Here is a 26,972-nt window from a genome sequence, read left to right as displayed (position 1 = left end):
TCCAATTTACTTCCAGGGTTGATGCTAAGAAGTCTGTCTACACAAACAAAAAGTAAAATATATTTAAATTAAAGCAATGCCATAAAAGCTAAGTAATCTTCTAAACCTAAAGAATTGCCAGCTGCTGAATGAAACAGGGCAGAGTGAAAGTGAAAGTGTTGTGTTTTGCTTTGTTGTTTTTTTGTTTCAGGTAGAGGCTCCGCCTCCTTCTCAGGTAAATCAGGAAATAACAAAGTAAGGACAGTTTGACAGAAGCAGGGTGAGTTTAACTCGTTATTCTTCTTCACCTGTCACAGTGTCAGTCCCTGTGGACTGTGGATGGAAAAATAGAGATAGAACTCAGATTCTTCTTCAAAACGACTGATTTAGGAGTACTGGTCCTGTTTGTCAGCTAAAAATCACAAATATTTCACTTTGCTTGTATCTGTGTTCGAACAAAAACTTTGTGCCACAAGAATTAATCTTTTATCAAAGCATATTTGAAATGACTTTTTCAGTCGTCAAACTGGGAACTTTGTTGTTTTAAATGGCTGCTTTACAAGCTTCGCTGTCCTCTTCCTACTTTGCTCTCAGGTTTCCTGACACTTATAAAACAAAAGGAGTTTATCTCACATTGCAAGAGCTTTTCTGTCTCTGATATTTCAGTGGGTTTGTCTCATGTGTGGTTTGTTTCTTTTATCCAAATGTTGTTATTTTTTAAAAACAGAAAGTTTCACAGATCACCGGGTGTGTCTTATTTCCCCGTGTGACATGTGAAACATTTTCACCTGGTGTGTTTTTTTTTTCCCCCATGTGACGTGTGAAACATTTACCTTTTGTCTCTTATGTTATTGAGACAAATCCATGTAGGACAATGGTGTTCCAAACATAAGACAGACTTTCAAAAATAGTTTAAATAAAACTGAGAATTAAATAATTATTTCTTAGATCATAATATAAAATAGATCTAATTTTAGATGCCCAAATAAGGACATATTTCAGCTGAGATCTGACAGACAGACTATTTTATGGTGAAAGCAGGGTTCAGTCTTACAACCCCTTTATTTTGTAGAATGAGCAAGTGAGCTGCACATGATGTGTATCAGAAAAGTCCTTTAGCTGCTGTAGATCGTTTGTTGCTTAGTTGTTAATGCGAACTATGCAATAGCTGCTGACAGGAAGTTGTGACCTCTTCATGCACTAGGCTTGGATATTTTGCTGCTTTTTCTAGACCGGATCACAACACCAGATTGGTAATAAATGAATGAATAAAGAAAATTCTTTCCAAATTGTTTATGGTCAGGTTATAATACCAAAAACAGAAGCTTATTAAATGGAAACGTAAGAGTTGTAAAAGATTTAGGAAAATTATAGAAAATTTTAAAGACTAACTGACAAATAATTAGGCTTCAAATTGATTAAAAATCCATATGATGATCTAATGAGTATTTAAGATGATGGGGATCTGGTTAAAGAAATTTGACCTGCACTTAATAAAATCAATATACTTAATGGAAAAAGAAAACACAAAACAGGTTCACAGGAAAGGGCTAAATCAGGGAGAATCCATGGAGAACTCGAGGCAGATGACCGTTCATACTGAGCCCGGTTCTGCCGGAGGTTTTTCCTTCCCGTTAATGGGTGGTTTTTCTTCCCACTGTCGCTTCATGCTTGCTCAGTATGAGGGATTGCAGCAAAGCCATGTACAATGCAGACGACTCTCCCTGTGGCTCTACGGTTCCCCAGGAGTGACTGCTGCTTGTCGGGACTTTGATGCAATCAACTGGTTTCCTTATATAGGACATTTTTGACCAATCTGTATAATATGATTGAACTTGACTTTGTAAAGTGCCTTGAGATGACATGTTTCATGATTTGGCGCTATATAAATAAAATTGAATTGAATTGAATTGAATTGAATTGAATTGAATTGAGAAACGGAAAGCAGGCACCACAAAAAAAGGTCTGTCTGTTCTTGTCTGAATTTCTGCTTCCTTCGTATAGTTCACTTTCTGCTGAGCTGATTTCGTATTAATTCTGCTTTTAAGTCTTTCTGGAAACAGGTGCAAAGCTTTCTGCAGCCTACTGCTTTTTGTGTTTGGGAAAGGAAAGTTTGACAGCCAGAGAATGATGCACATGTGGTGCCAGAACCCACAAATCCATATGACATATGAACTGTTACCTGCTGAAATCTGGCTTCTCTGACTCCACAGAGATATAATCAATCACTTAATCTGGATGGCATTAACTTGGCCTCTGGTAATAAAGTTAAAAATCTTGGTGTTATTTTCGACCAAGACATGTCATTTAAATCCCATATTAAACAGGTTTCCAGAGTTTCCTTTTTTCACCTCAGGAATATCGCCAAAATTAGAAACATTCTGTCCAGGGGTGATGCTGAAAAACTAGTCCATGCATTTGTTACTTCAAGGCTGGACTATTGTAATTCTTTACTATCAGGAAGTCCACAAAATGCAGTTCAAAGCCTTCAGCTGATCCAAAATGCTGCAGCAAGAGTTCTGATGAAAATCAACAAGAGGGATCATATTTCTCCAATTTTAGCTTCCCTTCATTGGCTTCCTGTTAAATCAAGAATTGAATTTAAAATTCTCCTTCTAACGTATAAAGCCCTTAATAATCAAGCTCCATCATATATCAGAGCTCTGATTACTCCGTATGTTCCTAACAGAGCACTTCGCTCTCAGACTGCAGGTCTGCTGGTGGTTCCTAGAGTCTCTAAAAGTAGAATGGGAGGCAGATCCTTTAGCTATCAGGCTCCTCTCCTGTGGAACCAACTCCCAGTTTTGGTCCGTGAGGCAGACACCCCGTCTACTTTTAAGACTAATGTTAAAACTTTCCTTTGTGACAAAGCTTATAGTTTGAGTGGCTCATGTTACCCTGAGCTATCTCTATAGTTGTGCTGTGATAGGCCTAGGCTGCTGGAGGACATCAGGGTCTAATTTTCTCACTCTACTGATTTCTACTGTTCTCCAGTTTTGCATTGTATTACATTGAAATGACTGTCGTCATTTCAGCTTTTAACTTTTTGCTCTCTCTCTTTTTCTTCATAGTAGGTACACCTGGTCTGGCGTTCTGTTAACTGTGACATCATCCAGAGAAGACGGCTCACCCGCTACTACCATCTAATGTAGAACAGATTACTAGATCAATGTGTGCTTCTGTGCTTTTTTGTCTCTCTTGTTGTGTCTCTGCTCTGTCTTCTGTAACCCCAGTCGGTCGAGGCAGATGACCGTTCATACTGAGCCCGGTTCTGCCGGAGGTTTTCCTTCCCGTTAATGGGGAGTTTTTCTTCCCACTGTCGCTTCATGCTTGCTCAGTATGAGGGATTGCAGCAAAGCCATATACAATGCAGACGACTCTCCCTGTGGCTCTACGGTTCCCCATGAGTGAATGCTGCTTGTCGGGACTTTGATGCAATCAACTGGTTTCCTTATATAGGACATTTTTGACCAATCTGTATAATCTGACCCAATCTGTATAATATGATTGAACTTGATTTTGTAAAGTGCCTTGAGATGACTTGTTTTATGATTTGGCGCTATATAAATAAAATTGAATTGAATTGAATATGATTGAAGTTAGCTATTGTCTTTACAGGACAGCTCAGGGAGCCGCTCACTGAAGAAAACAGGCTTGAACCAAATTTGAAAAAATGTGTGTTACTGTTTGTTTGTTTTCCTTTGACTGAATAAAGTCCAGAAGTTGGACAGTTGTGTGGAGGAAGCAGAGAACAGATCCAGCTCTGTAGGATCCCGATCCATGGCAGCTCCTTCCGACCTCAGTAAGGAAACTGGGCCATCAGGGAAAAAGTAAGAAAATGGTTCTGATTTGGTTTCTTTATCTTAGGCCAGTTCTGACTCTGACATGGTATTATTTGTCAACTTAGCTTATTCTATTTTAATGTAAAATGAAATTACAATTTATTACAGTGTCGCATGCATTATATTTAGTGTTGCGCTGATGCCATTTTTTGGCCCCGATACCGATACCCGATACCTGGCTGTGCAGTATCGGCCTATACCGATACCATACCGAAACCATTACGTTGAAATTTATGTGTGTGTGTATATATGAAGAACAGCATACTACTTGGATGTAAAATAATTGCTATCATGGCTTTGTCAAGCTGCTACCTTATTAAAGCAGGAAAAAAGACTAATACAAAGTGAATCCACTAGAACTAGTGAGTGTCGGGTGAGAGAAGGCTGCGTTCAAGTGACATACAAACATCAAAATGGTATCTGTGACCTATTTGTTGGTACTCGCCGATACCGATACCACCATTTTAGTGCAGTATCGGTGCCCCGGCCGATACTGGTATCGGTATCGGTGCAACACTAATTATATTTATTCTTTCTTACTCAGGAGCAACTTTCCTACTGAACAAATTATTTTGGCTAAGATTGTAAATGTCCTAGCACCTCATATATCGGCTCCCTTTGCTTCTGTTGATTGAACCTTGTGTGCACTTTAGAAAAGTGTTCATTACATTAATATTGCTGTTAAAGCCACATAAATGCCGCAGCTGTTCATATCTGTAATTCTTAAATTCATTAAATGTAATTCAAATTAATACAAATTACACCCTGCCCAGTCAGATCTTACCTAGATACAGTACATGGAAATAAGAACCCTATGCTATGAAGTCAGCTGTTAACAACACATGAAAATGAACATTTCCCTAGTAGTACTTAGACAATAATATAAGGCCTCTGTCTGTATGTCTGTATGTCTGTCAGTTTCACATTCAGAATTTATTAGCTGGGAAAAGGTACACTATTTCACCTCATGATCTTACTCTGAGTCTCCAGAGAAACCATAGTTATATATATATATATATATATATATATATATATATATATATATATATATATATATATATATATATATATATATATATAGAGAGAGAGAGAGAGAGAGAGAGAGAGAGAGAGAGAGAGAGAGAGAGAGAGAGAGATAATGTATTCTTGATAATTTTCCAATTTATTTGCCTTCTGCTGCAAATGTAATTTCAATGGTTTTCATCAGGAGATTTCTCAGTTATTGATGTGATCTGAATGACTGATTTTTCAGAGGTCAGTTACAGAAGTGGACAACAACGTCCCCAGGATCCAGTGTCTTGTCTTTGAAGAGTGATGACTCTAAAAAATTACCTCCAAGCTTCAGTAATGAAGCGGAGCCCTCTGACACAAGGTGAGAAAACTATTATTATTACTGATTTCATAGCCTGAACTTTTGATCTATTTGGGTTTACCAATAGCATTTCTGTCTTGCTGTCTTCTTTTTAATTCTGTGTGTCTTGTCTCTCGGCGATGGAAACCTGGTCCTTTCAGTGTCACCTCTGGTTTCCACTCCAGGCCCGCTAAGGGGATGGGGGTGCTTTACCTCTGTATTAAGTGATTGAATGTATTTGTTTCAACATTGACTCTCGTGTGGCTCTACCATTTATTGATTTGCTGAGAGTCCTGTTTTCCCATTCTGCCTTCTTACCTCTCCAACAACTTCTCACCCCCACAGCTCAATGTGTAGATGATTTAAGCACATCCTAGTAATTTCACTTTATAAAGGAAAACAGAATACCTAATTTATCTGGTTTACACGACAACTAATAATTATTCAATGACTAGGGCAAACCTTGTCGCTGAACACAGTAATCCAGCACAGTTTTTGTAACCACAGTACCAGGAATGGGGTTTTGGAAATATCTGCCTCTTGTTTGGACAAATTACTCCCTGCTTTTTCCAGAGCATGTGTATTTAAACCAATCTTTATCTTATTTGTACATAAGTTGTCAGCACAACAATTTGGCATATCCATCCATTTCTCTGCCCACATTTCCGTGCAGCGTTGCGGGGGCTGGTTCCTATTTTCAGTTGAAAACTTTTGAGAGGATGGGAGGTGGGGGGGTTACACCGTGCACAGGTTGCCTGTCTATCACTGGGCAACAAAGACAGTCAGTCAAACCATGCAAGAACGCACTTACACCTAAGGGCAGTTTGGTTTCACCAATTAACAGTTACGTTTCTAGACAGTGAAAGGAATCTGTAGTACTTGGAGAGAACCTGCGCATGCACATGGGAGAACATGCAAACTCCATGCAGAAAGAGCCCAGGTCGCACCCGGGGGTTGAACCCAGGACCTTGTTGCTGTGGTACCGACCGTGCCACTGTGCAGCCCAATATGGGATATCTCAGCAAAATAAAATGTATGTAATCAAATGTTTAGTAACAAAAAATAAAAAATAATAAAATTATATATATATATATATATATATATATATATATATATATATATATATATATATATATATATATATATATATACATTACATTTTAAGATAGAGTATCCGTCATAATTTCCCAATTTATTTGCCTTGTGCTGCCAAAATAATTTCTGTTATTGACATGGTCTGATTTTTCAGAGGTCAGTTACAGAAGTGGACAACAACGTCCCCAGGATCCAGTGCCTTGTCTGAGAAGAGGGATGACTCTAAAGATTTACCTCCAAGCTTCAGTAATGAACTGGAGCCCTCTGACACAAGGTTAGAAAACTATTATTACTGATTTCATATCCTGAACTATTCATCTAGTTAGGTTTAACCAAAAGTATTTCTGTCATCTTTTTATTGCTGTGTGTGTCTTGTCTCTCAGCCATGGACAACTTTTCCTTTCAGTAGTCAAATACTCAATACTGGACTTTATTGTTTTATGTATTAAAGTTTTTTGAACTTTGTAAAAAGAAAGTATTTCAATATCAGTGTGAGTGTGTTTCAATCCCTATTTGTTTCTTGTTTTATTTTTTTTATTTTTTTTACTTCTGTGCTTGATTTTGTCGACAGTTCAGTTGAATTTCTCGTTGAAAATGTGCAACATTCTTTCTATTTAGTTGGGAAGCACTAATAATTCTGTCAATGACATCCTGGATGCAAGTTCTATTTTCTGCCTCTGGTTTTCCGGGGGGTTCATAGTGGATGAATTTATCTTCCTCTGCAGTCAGAGATGTTTGAATTGATCAGATCAACACTGTCAGTTTTTTCTCACATTAAGAAATGTCTCTTCACAGAGGGAGGAAGAGAAGCAATGTCTGTGTAGAGAGGCAGCCATCCAGCTGTGCTTTATGTCAGGATGTCATGAAGGATCCAGTCTCCAGCAGATGTGGACAGTGCAACACCTCTCACTGGGACCAGTCAACATCATCAGAGTACTCTTCCTGCCCTCAGTGTGAAAAAGGATCAAGGAGTAGCGCTGGACTGCAGGCGGCACATCAGAGCAGTACTGTGCAGGGTATGACATTTCTTTTAACTTATTGTTTAGTAACATAGTAATTATTAGTTATTAGTTATTCTACCACAAAATGAATTTAAGATTACTATAAATGCCATACTCTATTATTCCAGAAGTATAGAAAGGACAGATTTAAAGAATTCTACAGATACAATGTAATCCTCCATAAAATACAGAATATCATGATTTAATGATATCTTGTGTTTTCACCTGATATGTTATCTTTCACAGTGATAGAGTGTTTGCCAGTTTGGCAAAAACATTATTTTGCTTTCTGCAACCTACTGTTTGTGTGATGTAACCTACTGTGTTCATCACACCCAAATATCTGGGGTGGAAACATTTGCACAGCACAAAGTTTAGTTATAAAACTAGTCCTTATAAGTTATAACAATCAAACAAAACATCTATCTAGCCATCCATTCATTCATTTTCATATCTATCTATCCTTACTAGGTTGCTGAGAGGAAGCAAAGGTTGATAAATTTCTCCGGTTGTTGGTGGGCGATGTGTATTGTTAATTGGGTCTCTTGCCAATATTTTACAAATAACTGCATACAAAATATACACACAAATGACTTAGATGTGGATTCAGCTAAAACAGGACCTCAGCTGATGCAAAGAGACAGAACAACTTTGCTGCATGTTGTAGTACAGTGTTCACAAGGGTAATTAGTTTTACTGGCTTTTGGTTGGTTCTTTTTGGAGAAGAAAACCTCTTTCAGAAATGGAGTCTTCCTGTTTGCACACATTACATGAGCTCTCCAGCACTATAAACTTCATCCATAATTGGCCCCAGTCAGTCAGCTTGGAAGTCTCATCTGAAATCTGTAATAATATTCTCAACCTATTTGCTTAAAAGCTTTCCCTAGTCAGTTATCCAGCTAAGTATTGCTGTGATTAACTGCAATCCCTTTTACTGAGCATACATGTAGTAACAGCAGAAAGGAAAGCTGCCCTCAAGAACTCCACGATCTGAACATCTCCATGTCTCCTTGTGTTCATGTCTCAGGACTTGTGGATCTTCATAGTAAAACATTGTGGTTTTAAATATTGTCTTGTTTGTGTTTGGACTAAGATAATAAGTTGTTTTTTTACTGGTGTCCTTTGAATAATGATGAACTACAAGAGAACATTGCTTATTTTTCACCAAAGAAACCTACTTCCAGAACAGTACCAAGGCAGAACAATTGCTAATGAATTGGATGCTGTACATATCTTTAAACAGAATAACTATTTTTTATCTTATGTTCTGTTTTTCAGCAAATATTCATCTGCGGGAGGTTTTAGATGAATATAGGACCAGTCTCAGGAAGAGGTATGAACATGTGACTGAGGGAGTAGACAAGTCAAGAGGTAGTTCCCTCAACAAGATCTACACCGATCTCTACATAACAGAGGGACAGGATGAAGAGGTCAATAACCAACATGAGGTGATGCAGCTGGAGACATCAGTCAAGATCATTCTGGATAAACCAATCAGGTGCCACGAAATTTTTAAACCTAATCATAATGAAGTCATGAGACTGGTTCTTACAAATGGCGTCGCCGGTGTTGGAAAAACATTCTTAGTGAAAAAGTTCGCTCTGGACTGGGTAGACGGCTTGGAGAACCAAGATATCAGTGTGGTGGTTCTGCTTTCATTCAGGGAGCTGAATGTAATCAGGGATGAGCAGCACAGTCTTCTCTCATTGCTCCTTACTTTCTATCCAAAACTTGAGAAGTTCCCAGCAGAGAAGCTGTCTGTCTGTAGGATTCTGCTCATCTTTGATGGCCTGGATGAAAGCAGATTTTCACTGGATTTCAGTAACAGTCAGCTCCTTACTGATGTCACTCAGAAGTCAACAGTCAATGTGCTGTTGGTCAACCTCATCAAGGGGAACCTGCTTCCCTCGGCTACTATCTGGATAATTTCCAGACCTGCAGCAGCCAATCAGATACATCCTTCATGTGTTGACAGAGTAACAGAAGTACGAGGATTTGCTGATGCGAAGAAGAAGGAGTACTTCTGGAAGAGGTTCAGCGATGAAGAGCTTTCCAGCAGAATCATCTCACACATCTGGACATCAAGATCCCTTCAAATCATGTGTGGGATCCCAGTTTTTTGCTGGATCACTGCTACTGTTCTAGAGCACATGCTGAACACTGAGAAGGGACAAGAGCTGCCCAAGACCATGACTGACATGTATTCACACTTCATGCTGGTTGAGACTGAGGTGAGGACGAAAAAGTATCATGAAGGACATGAGAGGAGTCAACAGAAGCCTATGGAGACATACGGGGAAGTTCTTCTGATGCTGGGAAGGTTGGCATTTGAACAGCTAGAGAAAGGAAACATAATTTTCTATGAAGAAGACGTGGAGGCATGTGGTCTTGATGTCAAAGAGGCCTCGGTGTACGCAGGAGTTTGTACCGAAATCTTCAAAAAGCAGAGTGTCATTTCCCAGAAGCAAGTCTACTGCTTTGTTCACCTGAGTGTTCAGGAGTATCTGGCTGCAGTCTACATAATCGACTGTTTCACCAACAGGAACACACAGGTCTTGAAGAACTTTTTGACTGAACACAATGGTGACTCACCACTGGAAGACTTCCTCAAGAATGTACTGGAAAAATGCCTCAGAAATGAAAACGGGCGGCTGGACCTGTTTGTTCGCTTCCTTCACGGCCTCTACGTCAATTCCAGCCAGAGACTCCTAAGGAGCCTACTGGGTTACACAGAAAGCAGTACAGAAACCATCCATAGAGTTATCAACAACCTGAAGAAACAAAGAATATTAGCACCTCCAGACAGAAGCATTAACATTTTTCCACTGTCTAATGGAGATGAACGATCTCTCAGTCTATCAGGAGATTCAAGAGTTCCTGAAGTCAGAAAACAGATCTGAGTTCCTCTCAGAGATCCACTGTTCAGCTCTGGCCTACATGCTGCAGATGTCAGAGGAGGTTCTGGAGAAGTTGGATCTGACAAAGTACAGAACATCAGTAGAGGGACGACAGAGACTTATCCCAGCAGTGAGAAATTGCAAAAAGGCTCAGTAAGTCTACATTGTCTTCTCTGTTTTTCATGTAGATTGGTAGGATTCTTTCTCATAATGTAAACAAAATCAGAGCCTTTTTTTTCTTTCATGAACAGCATTATTTTTTTTAGGTTTTACTTATGAATTAGAATAATGTTTTTGAATATAACTTGGTATTTTTCAAAAAATCTGGGAATTGTGAATTGAATCAGACAAAGTTGGAATTGACAGGGAAAATGTCAAAGATGACTGGAAATCTGTAGCAGCCGAAAAAGCCAAATTTGTAAAGATACATTTTGCATGTACATTACGAGAAATTTGTCACCTCAAACCCTTCTTTTCTTGTACTTAGCAGTTCTAAATTAGACTGGGGAAATTCACTGCGCCATGTCAAATATAATAAAAGTACGAGATGAAACATGGGCAAGGATAGGACTTTTGTTATCACTATCACATCAATTAGTCACCACATGTTTGTGTATCATACAAATTGCTTGATATACTCACTTTTTTTCCCATCCACAGATTTGCCGACTGTAAACTATCAGAGACCCATTGTGAAGTTGTGGCCTCAGCTCTGAAGTCCAACCCTTCTCATCTTACAGAACTTGACCTGAGTGGGAACAAGCTAAATTATTCTGGAGTGGAGCATTTGTGTGCTGGATTTAGGAGTTTAAACTGCAAGCTTGAAATACTGAGGTTAGTTGGTATTAGTTTACTTTAACCACTTTGAGCAGAAAACGTATTAATACTCTTTAAAAATGAACAACAAAAAATATAATTAACAAATGTGAAGCACACAAGACATGTATTTATATTAGGGCTGTCAAACGATTAAAATGTTTAATTGCGATTAATCGCATAATGTCGATAGTTAACTCGAGATTAATCGCAAATTAATCACATGTTTTATCGTTTTATTTCTGAAAGTGTAATAGCCTGTTTGATATGCAATTTTGCAATAAATGACACTAATAAAATACATGCTTGTACAAAAAATATTTTAATTTTGTTATTTTCAAGCACTTTTCAGAATTGGAATGAAAACATCCTGGTGCCAAATGTTAAACTCTGGACTATAATGGCTAAATGACTAATCATGACGCCCTGATGTTTACACAATGTGTAAATAAATTTGTAAATAAATACCATGCGGATATATATTTTTTGCCTCTTAAACAAAGATAGAGATGGTATTAGGCATATGCATATAAATGAATAAAAATTGTACATTTCAATACAGTCATAGGTTTTGTTCATTTTTTCACTCTCTCTCTCTCACACATCTAATTCTGGGTTTTCACACCAACAACAATAATTTCTTTGAATATTTTTGCTTGCTGTTTATATCCATATTCATAGAGTTTAAGCCTGGAAAAAGGTTTTAAATTTCCATGTCATATCAGTCTTACACTTTGCTTGCAACTAGGCAGGAGCTTAGTACCCTGAATGAGACTGTTTAGGAACTGTTTAGTAACTCCAGGTCCTTCGTTTGGCAATGTGATTCAGCCTTAGTTTGTCAAATACAGAGAAAACAAATTAATAAGCATTAAAATACGGTTTATGGGTTGGGGTTTCTGCAATGTTATCAATGTGTAAGAACTCATCTTCAGAACCAATCTCTGCTTAAAATGGTGATCTGCACCGCCTAATCTACTTTCAGCGGTTATCACCGGTTATTGCACCGTAAACTGCAGAAAACTGGAATCAATCAATCAATTTTATCGTCAACTACAATTTGCATTGCAATCGAAAATTCAGTTCCAGTACGCAGCCAGTCGGCTGCTGCTATTTCAGCGCAGCCGTTTAGGTGCGTTCCTCCAAACTGCCTCAGACCCCGCCTTACACGGAGTCCACAGGCGCCGCCCTTGAAATCTGTGGAAGGAAGACTTTATATGGGGGAAGTGGAGGGAGATAAAAAAGACAGATGCTTCACAATTTATGTTTCCACATATAATGTGAAGCATCCGCCAAAAAACCTCATTTGCACGAGAAGCACAAATAATTACGACACATATATATGCAGAAAGGTAAACATCTGAGGCCGATTGCATGTACGTAAGTTCATCAGTTTTATGGGTATCAGTTATGTGAGTGTGTTTGGATGAAAGTATTTATATTTTCATGAACCCTCTCCAGAGGCCATTGTCCTTGATGTTATCAGCCGGCCCACAGTTCAGAGACACATCCACAGGTGTCCGCAGGGAAGGGGGGTGGCCAGGGGGGGTTTCTGAGCACTCTCCGCCATAACAGTCCAGGAGTAGAGATAGGGAGGAATCCAAATATGCTATTTGTTATAAGACAAGCTGCACTGCCTTTCCTGTCAGCTTTAAAGTCTTTTGCTGGCTCCAAATGGTAAATCCAATTATCTAAATTGATTGGGCTTTTTCACGCTTCACCTCCAGATTTTATCCCATCTCCCTTTGAGTTCAACCACCAAAGCCAGTCTGCTTACCAGCACAGCCAGCTTTTTGGCTCTGCTCCTCCACCTTCCAGAACTGTCCGTTCACAGCCATAGTGAGCGCGTTGTTTGCAGCCAGCAGCCTGATCAAGGCTAAATGGCTGCCAACATCCGCTGTATTTGTTGATACTTCAAAAATCCACAAAAAACAATAAGTAGAGATCCCAGTATTCTTAATCCAAATGTGAAAGTTTCAGACGTCCAGGAATGACAAAGTCGAAAGACACACCGTTTTCCTCCAGGAATTTAGGGTGTATCTCACACCCGAAATTCACGAATGACCAGAGGGGGGGACATCACAAACAGAGGGGGATAAAACACAAATGACCAGAGGGGGGGACATCACAAACAGAGGGGGGGTAAATCCCCCCCATCCCCCCCAGCAAATCGCACCCAGTATATATATATATATATATATATATATATATATATATATATATATATATATATATATATATATATATATATATATATATATATATATATATACATACATACACATATTAGGGCTGAGCAACAATTAAAATCTTTAATCACGATTAATCGCAATGGGGTACCGCGCGCGAGCTATTTTTAGAAACACAACGTCACGATGATGTCACATCACGTGGTACGCAGTGGGGCAAACTCCGGAAACCCGCCGCTGTTTTGCTGTAAAAGAGACGTGCGTTAGCCTAGGTTTTACTCGGTAAACGACTGCTTTTTCCAAATCTAAGACCATGGTTTTTAAACATTGTTGCTATGGGACGTGCAACAGCGACTCGAGGTACACTGATCAGCTGCATATGAAGGATGTTTTCTTCAAGACTGCCAAGGAGAAATGTGTGCGCTTGGTACACCGGTGCGGTCGCCTTGCACAACAGTTCAACCCGGAAAAAGTTACCAAATTCACCTACATATGTAGCAAGCATTTTGTCGGAGGAAAGGGCCCAACCGAAGAATATCCTGACCCAATTCCAGCAACATCAAGTAGTGAACAGGTAAGAGTATTTTGGTGGCCAACATGTTAATAAAGAAGCGCCTGCTACCATGATAGCACATAGGCTATCATGGTAGCAGGCGCTAACATGATAGCCTGCTACCAGGATAGCTTACTCAAAAACATTTCAAATGAGACAAACATTAAACATATACCCATTCCTGGACGGTGATTGCAAACAACAACAACAAAAAAAAACGGCCGACACTGCCATGATCGCCGCGCAGGAAAAAAAAACAAAGCTTACCGTTCGATCAACTCGGCCAGTTTTCCAGTCTTTTTAAGCCCTCGAACCTCAAGCCATCGTTTGAGCTGAAGGTTGGTGTGTTCTTCGACAGTGCGACCAGTAAACCGTGTGACTGGGACATCGTCTTGGGAAAGTTTAATGGCTGTAAAGTCGGTCATATCGCTGGTTCTGTTGCGCTTGTAATAGCTGGGTTATCCGTGCGTTCTCTCCTGTGTGCCCTACCTAAGCGGCAAAAGGGGCGTTGCTCTTGAGACGGTGACGTCACGTGCGCGGTACCCCATTTAAAAGTTCTGTGACTTTGTTTTTTCCGTGTTTTCCTATTTCCAGCCAGAACCTTTCTTCCTGTTTGAATCCAAGGCTGGGCTGACAGCGAGGTTATTGGCGCATTATCGCGACCTACTGTTCTGATTCAAACCCTTACACCGCAGCAACAGTCCTTCACAAAATAAAAGCATGTGCAGTGTTTCCCGTAGCACTATGTTGGTGAGGCGGCCGCCTCGCCACACTCACGCCTCGCCAACATTCCAAAAAAAAACCCAAAAAACTAACTCGCTATGCTTACATGTTTATTTGACGTTAACACGCGTTTTTTTTGTTGTTGCTTTCTCGCGTGCATATAGTGAATGGCAGGGCAAAAACAGGCAAAAATACATGGATACTTTGAAGCGACTTCACCGACGACGTCGATGCAGTCATCGATGCAGTTGTTCTCCCCCCCCGCTCCGCCAGCAGTGATCCGTTCCAGCCGCCAACTCACCGCCTCGCCTGAGCAAATTCCTGCAGGAAACACTGATGTGAGCAACATGCGTTAATGCACGATAACGTAAATATCGCCGTTAATAGTCTAATGAATTAACGTCAAATTAACACGTTAACTTGCCCAGCACTAATATATATATATATATATATATATATATATATATATATATATATTGTCAGGGTTTTGTTTACCGATGAACTCAGGACGCACACACAGAACTAAAAGTTTGAGTCTTTATTGAAAGAAGTATGCTGGGTGATGAGTGATGAAGACCGGAGGTTCAGGACTGCAGAAAGTCAGGGATGTAGATGATGGCAGGAGCTGACGGCCCGGAGACAGAGAGTCCACACTTGCTAGGTGCTGCTCGGCTAGCAGGCCTCATAGCACTCAGGTTAGCAGTTCATTGGAGGCACCAGGGCACAGAGCTGAGCTTCACCAGGGCGGCTAGTCAGGTTAGCAGAACTTGAGAGACACCAGGGCACAGAGCTGAGCTTCACCAGGGCGGCTAGTCAGGTTAGCAGAACTTGAGAGACACCAGGGCTCAGAGCTGAGCTTCACCAGGGCGGCTAGTCAGGTTAGCAGAACTTGAGAGACACCAGGGCACAGAGCAGAGCCTTTCCAGGATGGCTAGTCCAGTTAGCAGTTCTCTGGAGACACCAGGACACAGAGCAGAACCTCTCCAGGAACAAACAGTGAACAAACAGTCTTTAGAGTGACTGGCAGGACTAACCTTAACAACAGGAGCAAAACAAAGCTTCCAAGGCAAAACGGGGACTGGCATGGAGAGGTGTGGAATGATGACGGCCCAGTGCTGAACTGAAGGCAGAGGGAGGTTTAAATAGAGCACTTCACAGGTGGAACAAGGGTCTGGCTAATTGACGGGTAAATGATATCAGGTGTGACTGACTGCTGAGGAGGTGAAGTGGAAATGACAGAAAATAACTGATGACTGAAAACAATAAATAAAGTCAAACCTAACCCAAAAGAGATGAAAAAATGAAAATAACAGAAAAACAAAGCCAAACCAAAACTCAACCATGACATATATATATATATATATTTTATTTATTTATTTATTTTTTTAACCCTCTGCGATTTACATAGTTACGAGAGTGTTAGAGACTGTAGCAAAACAGACCCACACTCACTGTCGCCAAGCCTTTGGGCCTCTTTTTTTTGCTAAAGTCGCTTGTAAATTTTACGAGTTGCGTGTTGCAGTTTTTTGGGCTTGTTTCTGAAAGTGAAGTCGCTTATTTGGGCTCTAAACTAAGTGGCGCTGCCGCACTACAGACACAGTAAGTATAACCAGTTTAAATATCCCTCCGCCTCATTACGCCCTGGAGCGCATCCTGACGTAGGAGCCGATAAGAGTAAAAGCAGAGGGAGCAATGTTGTTAAAAGTAGATCATGCGGCTCCGATAGCCGTTTCAAGCAGAGATTGGTTCTGAAGATGAGTTTTTACATGCTGATAACCTTGCAGAAACCCAACCTATAAACCATACTTTAATGCAAAAATATATGAAGAAATTGTTGTTGTTGGTGTGAAAGCTCAGGATTAGATGTGTGTGTGTGAGAGAAAAAACGAATAAAACTTGACTTTATTAAAATGTAAAATTAGTATTACTTTATGTAAATGCTTAATACCATGTCTATCTTTGTTTAAGAGGCAAAAAAATACTTGAAATATTTATTTATTTACACATTTGTTTACACATTGTGTAAACATCAAGGTGTTTGATTAGCGATTTCGCCATTATTGGCCAGAGTTTAACATTTTATGGCACCAAGATGTTTTCATTCCAATTCTGAAAAGTGCTTGAAAATAAAAAATAAAATTAGTTTGTGTACAAGCATGGGTTTTTACTAATGTCATTTATTGCAAAATTGCATATCAAAATGCCCAAATAGGCTTTTACGCTTTCAAAAATAAAAAGATAAAATATTTGTGATTAATCTCGAGTTAACTATTGAAATTATGCGATTAAAATTTTGAATTGTTTGACAGCACTAATATATATACACATATATATATATATATATATATATATATATATATATATATATATATATATATATATATATATATATATATATATATCCATCCATCCATTTTCCTCCATGCTTATCCCTGTTGGGGTCGCTGGTGTCTATCTCCGGCTCAAGGGGCGAGAGGGTACACACAGGTCGGCAGTCAATCGCAGGGCAACACAGAGGCAGACAGGACAAACAACCATTCACATACACTCTCACACCTAATGAGAATTTAGAGGCCAATTAACCTAACAGTCATGTTTTTGGACTGTGGGAAGAAGCCGGAGTACCCGGAGAGAACCCACGCATGCACAGGGAGAACATGCAGACTCCATGCAGAAAGACCCAGGGTCGGGCTCGAACCCAGGACCTTGCTGCAAGGCAACAACGCTACCCACTGCACTGTGCAGCCCATATATATATTATATCTAGATGCTAAGCATATCAGTTTCTCAATTATAGCAGAAACCAACCTTTCAGGCCTAATTTACAAAAGTTGATCTTAATATGGTAAACTTTTCTTTTCAAATGGACATCTTGCCCCCTGTTTTCAATACTGCTGTTGGGAGAGTAGGTCACGACCTAGTAATCTTGTTCAGAATCGTTCTACAGAAACAACAGATATCAGAAGAGCATCTTTTTATATCTACTTCTAAACAGGATTTTCAGGACACAATATTAGGCATCAGTTTTTCAGCTTATTCTAATATTACTTTTTCATTATTTCAGTCATGTTTCTGCTTTTTAAGCAGTATTATGTTGGCTTATTTTATTTTATTTTGTTTTATTTCTCAGACTGGAGGACTGCGCGTTGCCAAAGAACAGCTGTATTTCTCTGGTCTCAGCTCTGAAGTCTAACCCATCTCATCTCAAAGAACTACACTTAAAAGGGAATGAAAGCATGAAAGATGCTGGAGTGAAGGAGCTCTGTGGGTTTCTAAAGAGTCCCCTGTGCAGACTAAAGATTCTGAGGTCAGACACATATTTTCATGGCTGATCATTGTACTAATCAAGAGTAATGGTCCTTTCAGACCAAAAGCAGCACCAATTGCAGCAAGCTCAGAAGTAGAAATGTGTTAACTTCAACAAAGGTGCGCTATGATGGATAGTCTGATGGCCATCAGGTGTACTCAGTGGCCATGTCATGGGGCGATGCAGGGGTAGGGTGGAAGCCCACTTCTATGTGAAGATCTCAGAAGTTTTGGTAGAACCAAGGACATTTTTCAAGATTGATGGAGTCTAGGACCGGGGGTCCCTTGGAACACATTCTATTATTGAGAAAGAGACTTGAGGTTCTAAAGCAGGGGTCACCAACATGGTGCCCGCGGGCACCAGGTAGCCCCCGAGGACCATATGTGGTGCCCTCAAGCCTGTTAAAAAAATAGCACAACCCTCCAGAGAGCTGCATTTAAAATTTTATTTTATTTAGTTGCTCTTGCTTTTTATTCATACTTGTATTGACATAGATTTAAAATGATAAATGCATTAAAATATGTTTATATTACATAAAGTTAAGGTGAGCTCTGACTCTTGTAGTTCAAAGGTCAGTACAGGTAGCCCTTCGTATGACACAGTACCAAAGGAGTAGCTCTGGACTTCTAAAAGGTTGGTGACCCCTGCTCTAAAGGATCTGACAAGAACACCAGAAGCTAAGAGGGTCATGCCAGGAGAATCGCACACAGCGCAAGACAAAAGGGGAGGACCCAGCAGAGACAACAAAAAATTGGATTTCTCCCAAGAGGTCACCAGTTGACATTTGTAAAGGCAAAGTCCAGTACTGGTTGGGTTAAAGTTTGAGAGGATGCCCACTGACAGATTGGTGCAGGCTGGTGATTTACAATTATAAAGAGTTTCTGCCCACTCCTAACTCCGAACCCAGGAGAGAAGAGAGTTCACGGTTAATTTTTGGAAGGCTGTAGGCCCATATTTGACTTGCATCATCCATGTGCATTTCCATCAGGTAATGACATCAGAGCAGGACCTAGGAGCTAATATTAAGGATATTTGGATAGAGCCTTAGAAAGCTGACATTCAACCCCAATGTCTAGACTGGCCAGCAGTCCATTGGACCAACCACCGACTTTTCCCATTTCTCTGAGAATCCAATCCAGGTTGTTTCGCCCATCCTTCTGGACTGATGCTGCAACACCATGACAAAGGCAGTAAACTGGATGAGAGTCTCCACAAGGGATTCCAAGTTGGTGTTCTGGCAATCAGCAACCCCACAGAGATGCAAAACCTTGGCATTTGGTCATTAAAAACTCTGGTCGGTGTATTTGCCGCTCAGACATCCTGTCAGTAAAAAGGCAAGCTGCATGGAGTTGAGTTAGATGCATCTTTGAAGCCTGCTGGCTAGACCCAAGTACGAAAGAACTGTCATATTCTGATCAGTCAGTATACCTTTCTGTCTTGGGTTCTGTCTTGTTTGATTTGTGTTACAGCTTGTGTATTTTAGTTTACCCTGGCATATTATTTAGTCTTGGTGGTTATTTATGTTCTTAGTCCTGTCTTAGTAGTAGTTCTGGTTCTCTATTTACCTTATTTAGATTCTGTTCCCTTTTACTAGTCCTGTCAGCTCCCTCAGTCACTCCCCCGTCCTTGATTACTTCCACCTGTTCTGATTAATTAGTGATTTACTCAGCTCACCTGTTTGTTAGCTTATTTATACCTGGTTCTGCCAAGCCATCTTTGCTAGAAGCTCATCGCTCTTTCCCTTCCTGTGTGTCCCTGGATTCTGCTTTCTGCGATACCTGCCTGCCTTGTACCAGATACTGCAGTAAGATTTTTCTGTTTGCCTGTTCGTTGGTTCCACTATTCACCCTTGCAATAAATCCTTGGAACGTTAAACATTTTTGTGTCTGGTTGAATACCGGGTTCACCTCAGAAATCATTACAGTAGCTTCTGGCCAACTCTGAACCCGTCCCAGATACAAGTGTTACGTTCAGGAGGAACTATTACCTGTCACACCTTCCAGCATGCCCAATCACGGCTGTAACTCACCAGAGATCTCCAGATTGTGTTCTCCACAGCGGTTCCGACCAGACCGCGACCTTTTTGTGGAGGTAGACGTGGAGGTGGTCCAGCAGCTCCGTCCAGATCTTTTTCTAGAGCCTCCACGGGTCTCCCTTCCCAACAAAGAGGTGCCTGCGTCACCACAGACTCTGGCGGTTCGAACCCGTGTCGCTGGACCTGTTTCCTTGCGGGGTTCGCTGCCCCGTCGTCGGAGGAGAAGACGACAGGCTGTTTGTGATTCCTTCAGCTCCTCCGAGCGGCAGTCGGATGAGTTTGTCCGGCAGCCGTCTACCTCTCCGTCTCATTCCCTGCCCGCTGTCTCCGGTGCTCCTGTTGCTACTTCCTGTTCGGCAAACCGGCGTCCTCCACTTGCCGGCTCCATGACGCCCACAGCTCCTCCTGGTGGCACCCCTGATGCTGAGCATAACTTGTTGGAGGACAAGTTAAGAGCTTATGCCCCCATCATTAAATGTCTCAGGGAGGCTTTATTCATACAGTATTCAGAGGAGTTGGAGACTAAATTAAAGGTGGTAGAGGGACACTATAGGTCAGCCCTCCAGGTTTTTTATTGCCGACCCAAACCTGTCCCCGAGGGTCTGGCTGACGCCTCGGTTCCTGAACCTGTCCCCGAGGGTCTGGCTTACGCCGCAGTTCCCGAACCTGTCCCCGAGGGTCTGGCTGACGCCTCGGTTCCTGCATCCATCAAGCCGGACCTGCCTCCGCTCAAGCCCCGGAGGATACCCAGGAGGGTCAGTCGCCGTCCTGCGAGGTGGAGACCCAGGAGGGTCCGTCGCCGGTCCGTGATGAGGCAACTAAGGAGGGTCCGCCGCTGGCGCGCGACGTGTCAACCCAGGAGGGTCCACTGCCGACCCGCGACGTCTCGACCTAGGAGAGTCCGCCGCCGACCCGCGACGTGTCGACCCAGGAGGGTCCGCCGCCGACCCGCGACGTGTCGACCCAGGAGGGTCCGCCGCCGGTCAGTGACGTGTCGACCCAGGAGGGTCAGTCACTTCTCCACAGTGGTTGGGTCCAGGGGGGTCTGGGCAATCGTGTTCCTCGCCGAGGCAGAAGAGGACGCGTAAGTCGCCCAACTCCTCGATGGGTTGGCCGATCCCTAGGGTCTCGGAGGAGGGCCAAGAAGTCAAGATTCCCTCAAGACCCTAGAACCTCTGGACTTCCTCAGAAGCGTCCACCTCCAGTCTCTCCACTCACCCTATGTGACAGTCAGCTGTTTGAGTTTTTGTACTGGCTGTCACTCCCGGAGCCCCTCCAGAAACTGATTGGCCGATTATTCTTTTTCAAAGGACTGCCTAAAACCTGTAGCCCGGGGCCTCCTGAAGCCTGTGGCCCGGGGCCTCCTGAAGCCTGTAGCCCGGGGCCTCCTGAAGCCTGTAGCCCGGGGCCTCCTGAAGCCTGTAGCCCGGGGCCTCCTGAAGCCTGTAGCCCGGGGCCTCCTGAAGCCTGTAGCCCGGGGCCTCCTGAAGCCTGTAGCCTGGGGCCTCCTGAAGCCTGTAGCCCGGGGCCTCCTGAAGCCTGTAGCCTGGGGCCTCCTGAAGCCTGTAGCCCGGCTCCCCCTTTAGCAGCCTGTAGCCAAGCTTTCTCTTCGGTAGCCAGCAGCCAGGCTCCCTTTTCAGTCGCCTGTAGCCAGGCTTCCCCTTCTGTCGCCTGTAGCCAGGCTTCCCCTTCAGTCGCCTGTAGCCAGGCTTCCCCTTCAGTCGCCTGTAGCCAGGCTTCCCCTTCAGTCGCCTGTAGCAAGGCTTCCCCTTCAGTCGCCTGTAGCCAGGCTTCCCCTTTAGTCGCCTGTAGCCAGGCTCCCTTTTCTTTAGCCTGTAGTCTGACGCCTCCCTTAGCCTGTAGTCCGGCACCCGGTTCTGTTTCTCCCTCTGCAGGAGTCGGGGTCCGAGGTTCCTGCTCTGCCGACGGCCTCTGAGGGTCCTGCTCCGCCGACGGTCTCCTGTCGCCCTGCTCTGCCGGCAGCCTCCTGGAATCCTGTCTCACCTGATCCGTCCACCGAGCCGTCTGCCGGAGATCTTGTCTCGCCTGGGCTGTCCGCCGGGGCCGTCCGCCGGAGAACCTGTCACGCCGGGGCCGTCCGCCGGAGACTCTGCCTCGCCAACATCTTCCGAGGTTCCTGCTCCACCATCAGCTCTATGAAGCCCCGCTCTGCCGGCATCCTCTGGGACGTTCACCGGAAAGCCTGACTCACCAGGGCCGTCCTCCGGGACACCCACCAGATTATTTGACTCACCAGGGCCGTCCTCCGGGACGTCCGCCGGAGCACCTGCCACGCTGGGGCCGTCCTCCGGGATGTCCGCCGGAGCACCTGCCACGCCGGGGCGTCATCCGGGACGTCCGCTGGAGCACCTGCCACGCCGGGGACGTCCTCCGGGATGTCCGCCGGATTACCTGCCACGTCGAGGCCGTCCTCCGGGACGTCCGCCGGAGATCCTGATTCGTTGGGGTCGTCCTCCGGGACGCCCACCAGACTTTTACCTGTATCCTTTCTCTGATCTTTTCTGTTTTTCGTTCACCCTGTCTGGGTTGTTTTTGGTTTAGACTTTGATTGAACAGGGTTTTTTTTTTACTTTTCTCTCCGCTCGCCCTGTCTGGGTTGTTTTTTGTTTTGTAATAGATTCTAACCCTCCTTCCTGTAACCCCCTCCACCCACCCGGTCTATTCTGTCTTGGTTTCCTGGTTTAAGGCCGTCTGGAATCCGCCCTTGAGGGAGGGGCTCTGTCATATTCTGGGTTTTGTTTTGTTTTATGATTAGTCAGTATACCTGTATTCTGTCTTGGGTTCTGTCTTGTTTGATTTGTGTTACAGCTTGTGTATTTTAGTTTACCCTGGCATATTATTTAGTCTTGGTAGTTATTTATGTTCTTAGTCCTGTCTTAGTAGTAGTTCTGGTTCTCTATTTACCTTATTTAGATTCTGTTCCCTTCTACTAGTCCTGTCAGCTCCCTCAGTCACTCCCCCGTCCTTGATTACTTCCACCTGTTCTGATTAATTAGTGATTTACTCAGCTCACCTGTTTGTTAGCTTATTTATACCTGGTTCTGCCAAGCCATCTTTGCCAGAAGCTCATCGCTCTTTCCCTGCCTGTGTGTCCCAGGATTCTGCTTTCTGCGATACCTGCCTGCCTTGTACCAGATACTGCAGTAAGATTTTTCTGTTTGCCTGTTCGTTGGTTCCACTATTCACCCTTGCAATAAATCCTTGGAACGTTAAACATTTTTGTGTCTGGTTGAATACCGGGTTCACCTCAGAAATCATTACAAGAACAAGTGATGGATAGAAAGAAGAAGTAGAAGTTTGATCAAGTAACACCTGATGCACTGGTTAGGAAGGGGGAGGGGGGTATTTTTACAAGAGGTGCATAGATACAACTGGAATAGAACATAGAAAAGAAGGATGGCAGTTGCGATCCTGGAGGTGAAGGCAGGCTGAGGATCAAAAGGGTTTGGAGCTTATGAGATGAGGATATACGTAGACATTGGAAAAAAAAACATGTCTGAGAAGACAACAGGTGGGTGGATCTTTCTTTTATACCCTAAATCTTTGGTCACCAGCTGACCGGTAGTCACCAACTGAACTGTGAAACTACCTGAAACTTTAATGGTTAGGAAAAAGACAAAGAAAGACCAGAGGACAAAATTGTGGAAGCTGAAAATGGAAGAAACTGTTGGCATTCAGGAAGGTGTTGAAACAGGTTCTGGGTGCTTCCAAATGACTTAACAACTACACTTAATACTATCAGGGAGGCAGGTAGAAGAGTACTTGGTATGTTTTCTGGATGGTAAGTTGACAAGGAGACTTGGTGGTGGAATGAGCAAGTCTTGGAGTGTGTTCAGTGAAAGGGATCAGCCAAGAAAAAGTGGGACACTAAGGACTAAATAGAGTCACCAGGAGAACAGAAAGGTGCAATGTGAAGGGAAGGTAGAGGTAGCTAAGGTCAAACAAAGGGCAAACAATTACTTGTATGATGGATGGACAGTAATTAGAGCGAGAAAGACATATACAGATTGGCAAAGCATAGAGACAGATGTGAAGGATGTTCAGCAAGTTAAGATGATTATAGATGAAGTTGAAAATGTACTGATAAGCGCAACAAGTGTGATAGCAAGATGGAAGGAGAATTTAAAGGGTTGATGATGGAGGAAAATGAGAGAGAACAAAGACCAGAAGAAGTGACCATTGTGGATCATGAAGTAGTAAAAAATGAAAAGTATGAAGTAAGGCTTGCATTAAAATGGATGAAGAGTATTGGTCCTCATGAAATACTGGTGGGGGTATGGAAGTGCAAAAGAAGAAAGAACTAGGCTGCACTTGAGATCTTAGTGAGCGAGAAGATACCTGAGGTATGGAGAAGTGTGCTGGTACCTATTTTCAAGAACAAGGGACATGTTCAGAGCTGTGGGTGTGTCATACAATGAAAAGATAAAAAAGACTATGTTGTGCAATTATACATTGTTTAAAGTTATTTAATGTTATGTAAATAAGTTAAAGAATTAAATAACAGAAACAAAATGAACGTCTATAGAACATCACTATATAATGCTGTTTATCTGAAATAACACTATATTTCAATCAATAAATCCTCTCTACCAGGCTAATGAAACTTAACTAAACTACTAAGCAAACTTAAGATAAAAACAAGCTAAGATAAGGAACTATTTACATGCAAATGAACACAAATGACAAAAGAAAGTGGTTGATCATCAACGTCATGATCATCAGAATAATTGAGTGAATCCGGCTTCATTGCAGATTCACTTCACTGTGGAAGAACCAAAGTTAATCTTAAAGATCATGGAATGGAGTTAAATTAGCTTAACTAATTCAGAACAACATTTGGTATGTGTTTCAACCTATTCACAATGCAAATTCTGAGTTAAAAAACATTATTTGACGAAATAACATTTTTAAGAATGATGTTCTCAGTAAGAATCTGTAAACTTTAGGGACGCTTGATTTTACTAATGCGATTATACCTCTGGGAGGCTAGGGGTCACTGCAGCGATTGTTCACTAAAATTGGTTACTTCTAAAGTTATACAAAACGCCTTTAAATCAACATTAATATTCCGTATCGATACGGTAATAACGCTTATAGCACTATCGAACGATGGTGGAGCGAAAATGCAGCTTTATAAAAAGGCTTTACGTATTAATTGAAGCAGCAGCATTTGTGCTCCCTAATGTTCATGGGAGTCTGTCTTGTCCTAATAGACTTATACTGTATCGTATTTGCTTCATCTGACATATTTTTATTCTTTTTTTCAGATTGCAGCGCTGCAGGTTGTCAGAGTTAGATTCTGCTGCTCTGGTCTCAGCTTTGAATTCTAACACCTCCCATCTGATAGAACTAGATCTAAGTTGGAATGAAGACATAAAAGACACTGGAGTGAAGGAGCTCTGTAGTTTTCTAGAGAGTCCAGCCTGCAAACTAACAACACTGAGGTTAGACACCATTATTGTATGCACACTCATTAAAATTATGTGGAAGTTGTGATTACACAAAACTGTTATTATTCAGATCCACATTTAGGATGATTGGTAAGGCTGTTTACTCCTCTAGTAGTAGTAGTAGTAGCCACAGGGTATTCCTGTTTAAACTCATTTTGTAAAATAATAAATTATCAAAAAAACATGAAACAATGACTTGAATGTCAGTTTGGAATTACACACATTATCCATAATTACACTGAATCGTTTCAAGTGGACCCAGGAATCCCAGACACACCCTAAGACCTTCCATACAGGAGATAACATTTGCGCCCTGGGTCTTGGTGGCCTCTCTGCTAGTTTCTGCCACAAAAATTAGCAGCCACTGTTAAAAAAAACATAATAAAGAGGAAAGAATAAACAAAATAGAATGGTAGGTCATTTAATTGGCTGTTCTAACAGGGCAGCATTATCCCAGTGTGCATAAGCCCCTCTCATGTGAATCAGGCAAGTGGAAAACATCCAGAATCAAGTAACAAAGTAACAGTCACAAATATTTTGTCACTAAATGATGCTACAGTTTTTTAAGCCACCCAATTACTGATTAAAACACTGAAAAACAACATTTCACTGCAAAATATACTGGATTTATTTAAGAAAGAAACAGTAAATTATGATACTATGGCAAATTCTTACAAATTTAAAAGAGCTTCTTTATATGCATTAATGATAAATCCTAATAAATATGACTGCTTTAAACTGCATCTGACTGGCTTCAGCTCATGTTTTATTCTTTATTCAGACTATCTAACTGCAGTTTGACGGCGATCAGCTGTGCATCCCTGATCTCAGCTCTGAAGGTAAAACCCTCCTGATATATTAAAGAGTTATTTTTGTTCTTTGACTATGTATTTTGGGAAAAACTGGTTAGTTTTAAAGAGCAACATACATGCTCATGCCTGTTATGTTGCTCACATAAAACTAAGAACCACATGTGTTATTTTGTTATAACTTGTTTTAACTTGTGGTGGGAACCTATGACAATGTGTTGTGGGAAAGACTGATTCTGTATTCTTATTTTGTTTGATTTGTTGTATGCAATATTATTTTGCTTCGCACACTGCTGAGGTGCTGGGAACGGTTGATGTTTTGGGAAACATGCTTAGGGAGGCAGGGCAGCTGTGGAGGGAGAGATGGCCACTCTCGCTCTACATCTGACTCTTTGTTTACAAGTATATAAAGAGGAGACTGCCCTCAGCCCGGTGAGTCTGCCGTGAGTTCGTGTGTGGAATACCGGCATCGTGAACGCTGATCTTAACCTAGGACTGAGGGCTCCCAGTTCGTGTCAATGGTAAGAGCTGATTCTGAGAATCTGTTGAGCGTCACGTTTGTTTGAAAGCTTGTTGCTTTATTGCCTGCTACTTTGCGTGTGTGAAGAGCTAATTGTTTTGATGTGCTGTATTCTGTGGGGAATAATAATAAATGTGTGCCTCATATTCTAACAGAAACAGTGTTTGAGTCCTTATTTGTGTTTGCCGATCTCTCCCGATCCTGAAATAAACATTTCATAAAACACCTCCATTCTGACAGAACTGGACCTGACAGGAAATGAAATTAGCCTATCAGATGTCCAACAGCTGTTGGATGTTGAGAAGTGTCCAAACTACAATCTGAAAACGCTTAAGTAAGTAGACTTTTTAAGTGAGTCAGCTGCGTTGAACTAAATCCAGTTGGTAT

The 26,972-nt window shown here is 41.9% G+C and overlaps 2 protein-coding genes across 2 annotated transcripts; both read left to right on the top strand.

Moving 5' to 3' along the window:
• Positions 1-8,550: 8,550 nt before the first annotated feature.
• Positions 8,551-10,026, top strand: LOC118557985 (NLR family CARD domain-containing protein 3-like). Its single transcript, XM_036128533.1, has 2 exons — positions 8,551-9,883; positions 9,967-10,026. Exons 1-2 carry the CDS (start codon positions 8,720-8,722, stop codon positions 10,024-10,026), a joined length of 1,224 nt encoding a protein of 407 aa, XP_035984426.1. The 5' UTR covers positions 8,551-8,719.
• LOC118557984 (NACHT, LRR and PYD domains-containing protein 12-like) lies at positions 9,843-26,110 on the top strand. Its single transcript, XM_036128532.1, has 5 exons — positions 9,843-10,318; positions 10,826-10,999; positions 17,574-17,750; positions 25,074-25,250; positions 26,038-26,110. Exons 1-5 carry the CDS (start codon positions 10,101-10,103, stop codon positions 26,108-26,110), a joined length of 819 nt encoding a protein of 272 aa, XP_035984425.1. The 5' UTR covers positions 9,843-10,100.
• The last annotated feature ends 862 nt before the right edge of the window (positions 26,111-26,972 follow it).

Source organism: Fundulus heteroclitus, chromosome 24 (genome assembly GCF_011125445.2).
Source record: "Fundulus heteroclitus isolate FHET01 chromosome 24, MU-UCD_Fhet_4.1, whole genome shotgun sequence".
NCBI lineage: Eukaryota > Metazoa > Chordata > Actinopteri > Cyprinodontiformes > Fundulidae > Fundulus > Fundulus heteroclitus.
Note: the sequence above shows the minus strand (reverse complement) of the source record. Positions and strands in the feature narration are given on the sequence as shown.

Excerpts from the sequence above, each read along its gene's own strand:
- LOC118557984 (XM_036128532.1), top strand. The coding sequence starts at position 10,101 with ATGGAGATGAACGATCTCTCAGTCTATCAGGAGATTCAAGAGTTCCTG. Across the intron at positions 10,319-10,825 it reads AGAAATTGCAAAAAGGCTCA|ATTTGCCGACTGTAAACTAT; the intron begins GTAAGTCTACAT and ends TCCCATCCACAG. Across the intron at positions 17,751-25,073 it reads TGCAGACTAAAGATTCTGAG|ATTGCAGCGCTGCAGGTTGT; the intron begins GTCAGACACATA and ends TCTTTTTTTCAG.
- LOC118557985 (XM_036128533.1), top strand. The coding sequence starts at position 8,720 with ATGCAGCTGGAGACATCAGTCAAGATCATTCTGGATAAACCAATCAGG. Across the intron at positions 9,884-9,966 it reads TGGAAGACTTCCTCAAGAAT|CCAGAGACTCCTAAGGAGCC; the intron begins GTACTGGAAAAA and ends CGTCAATTCCAG.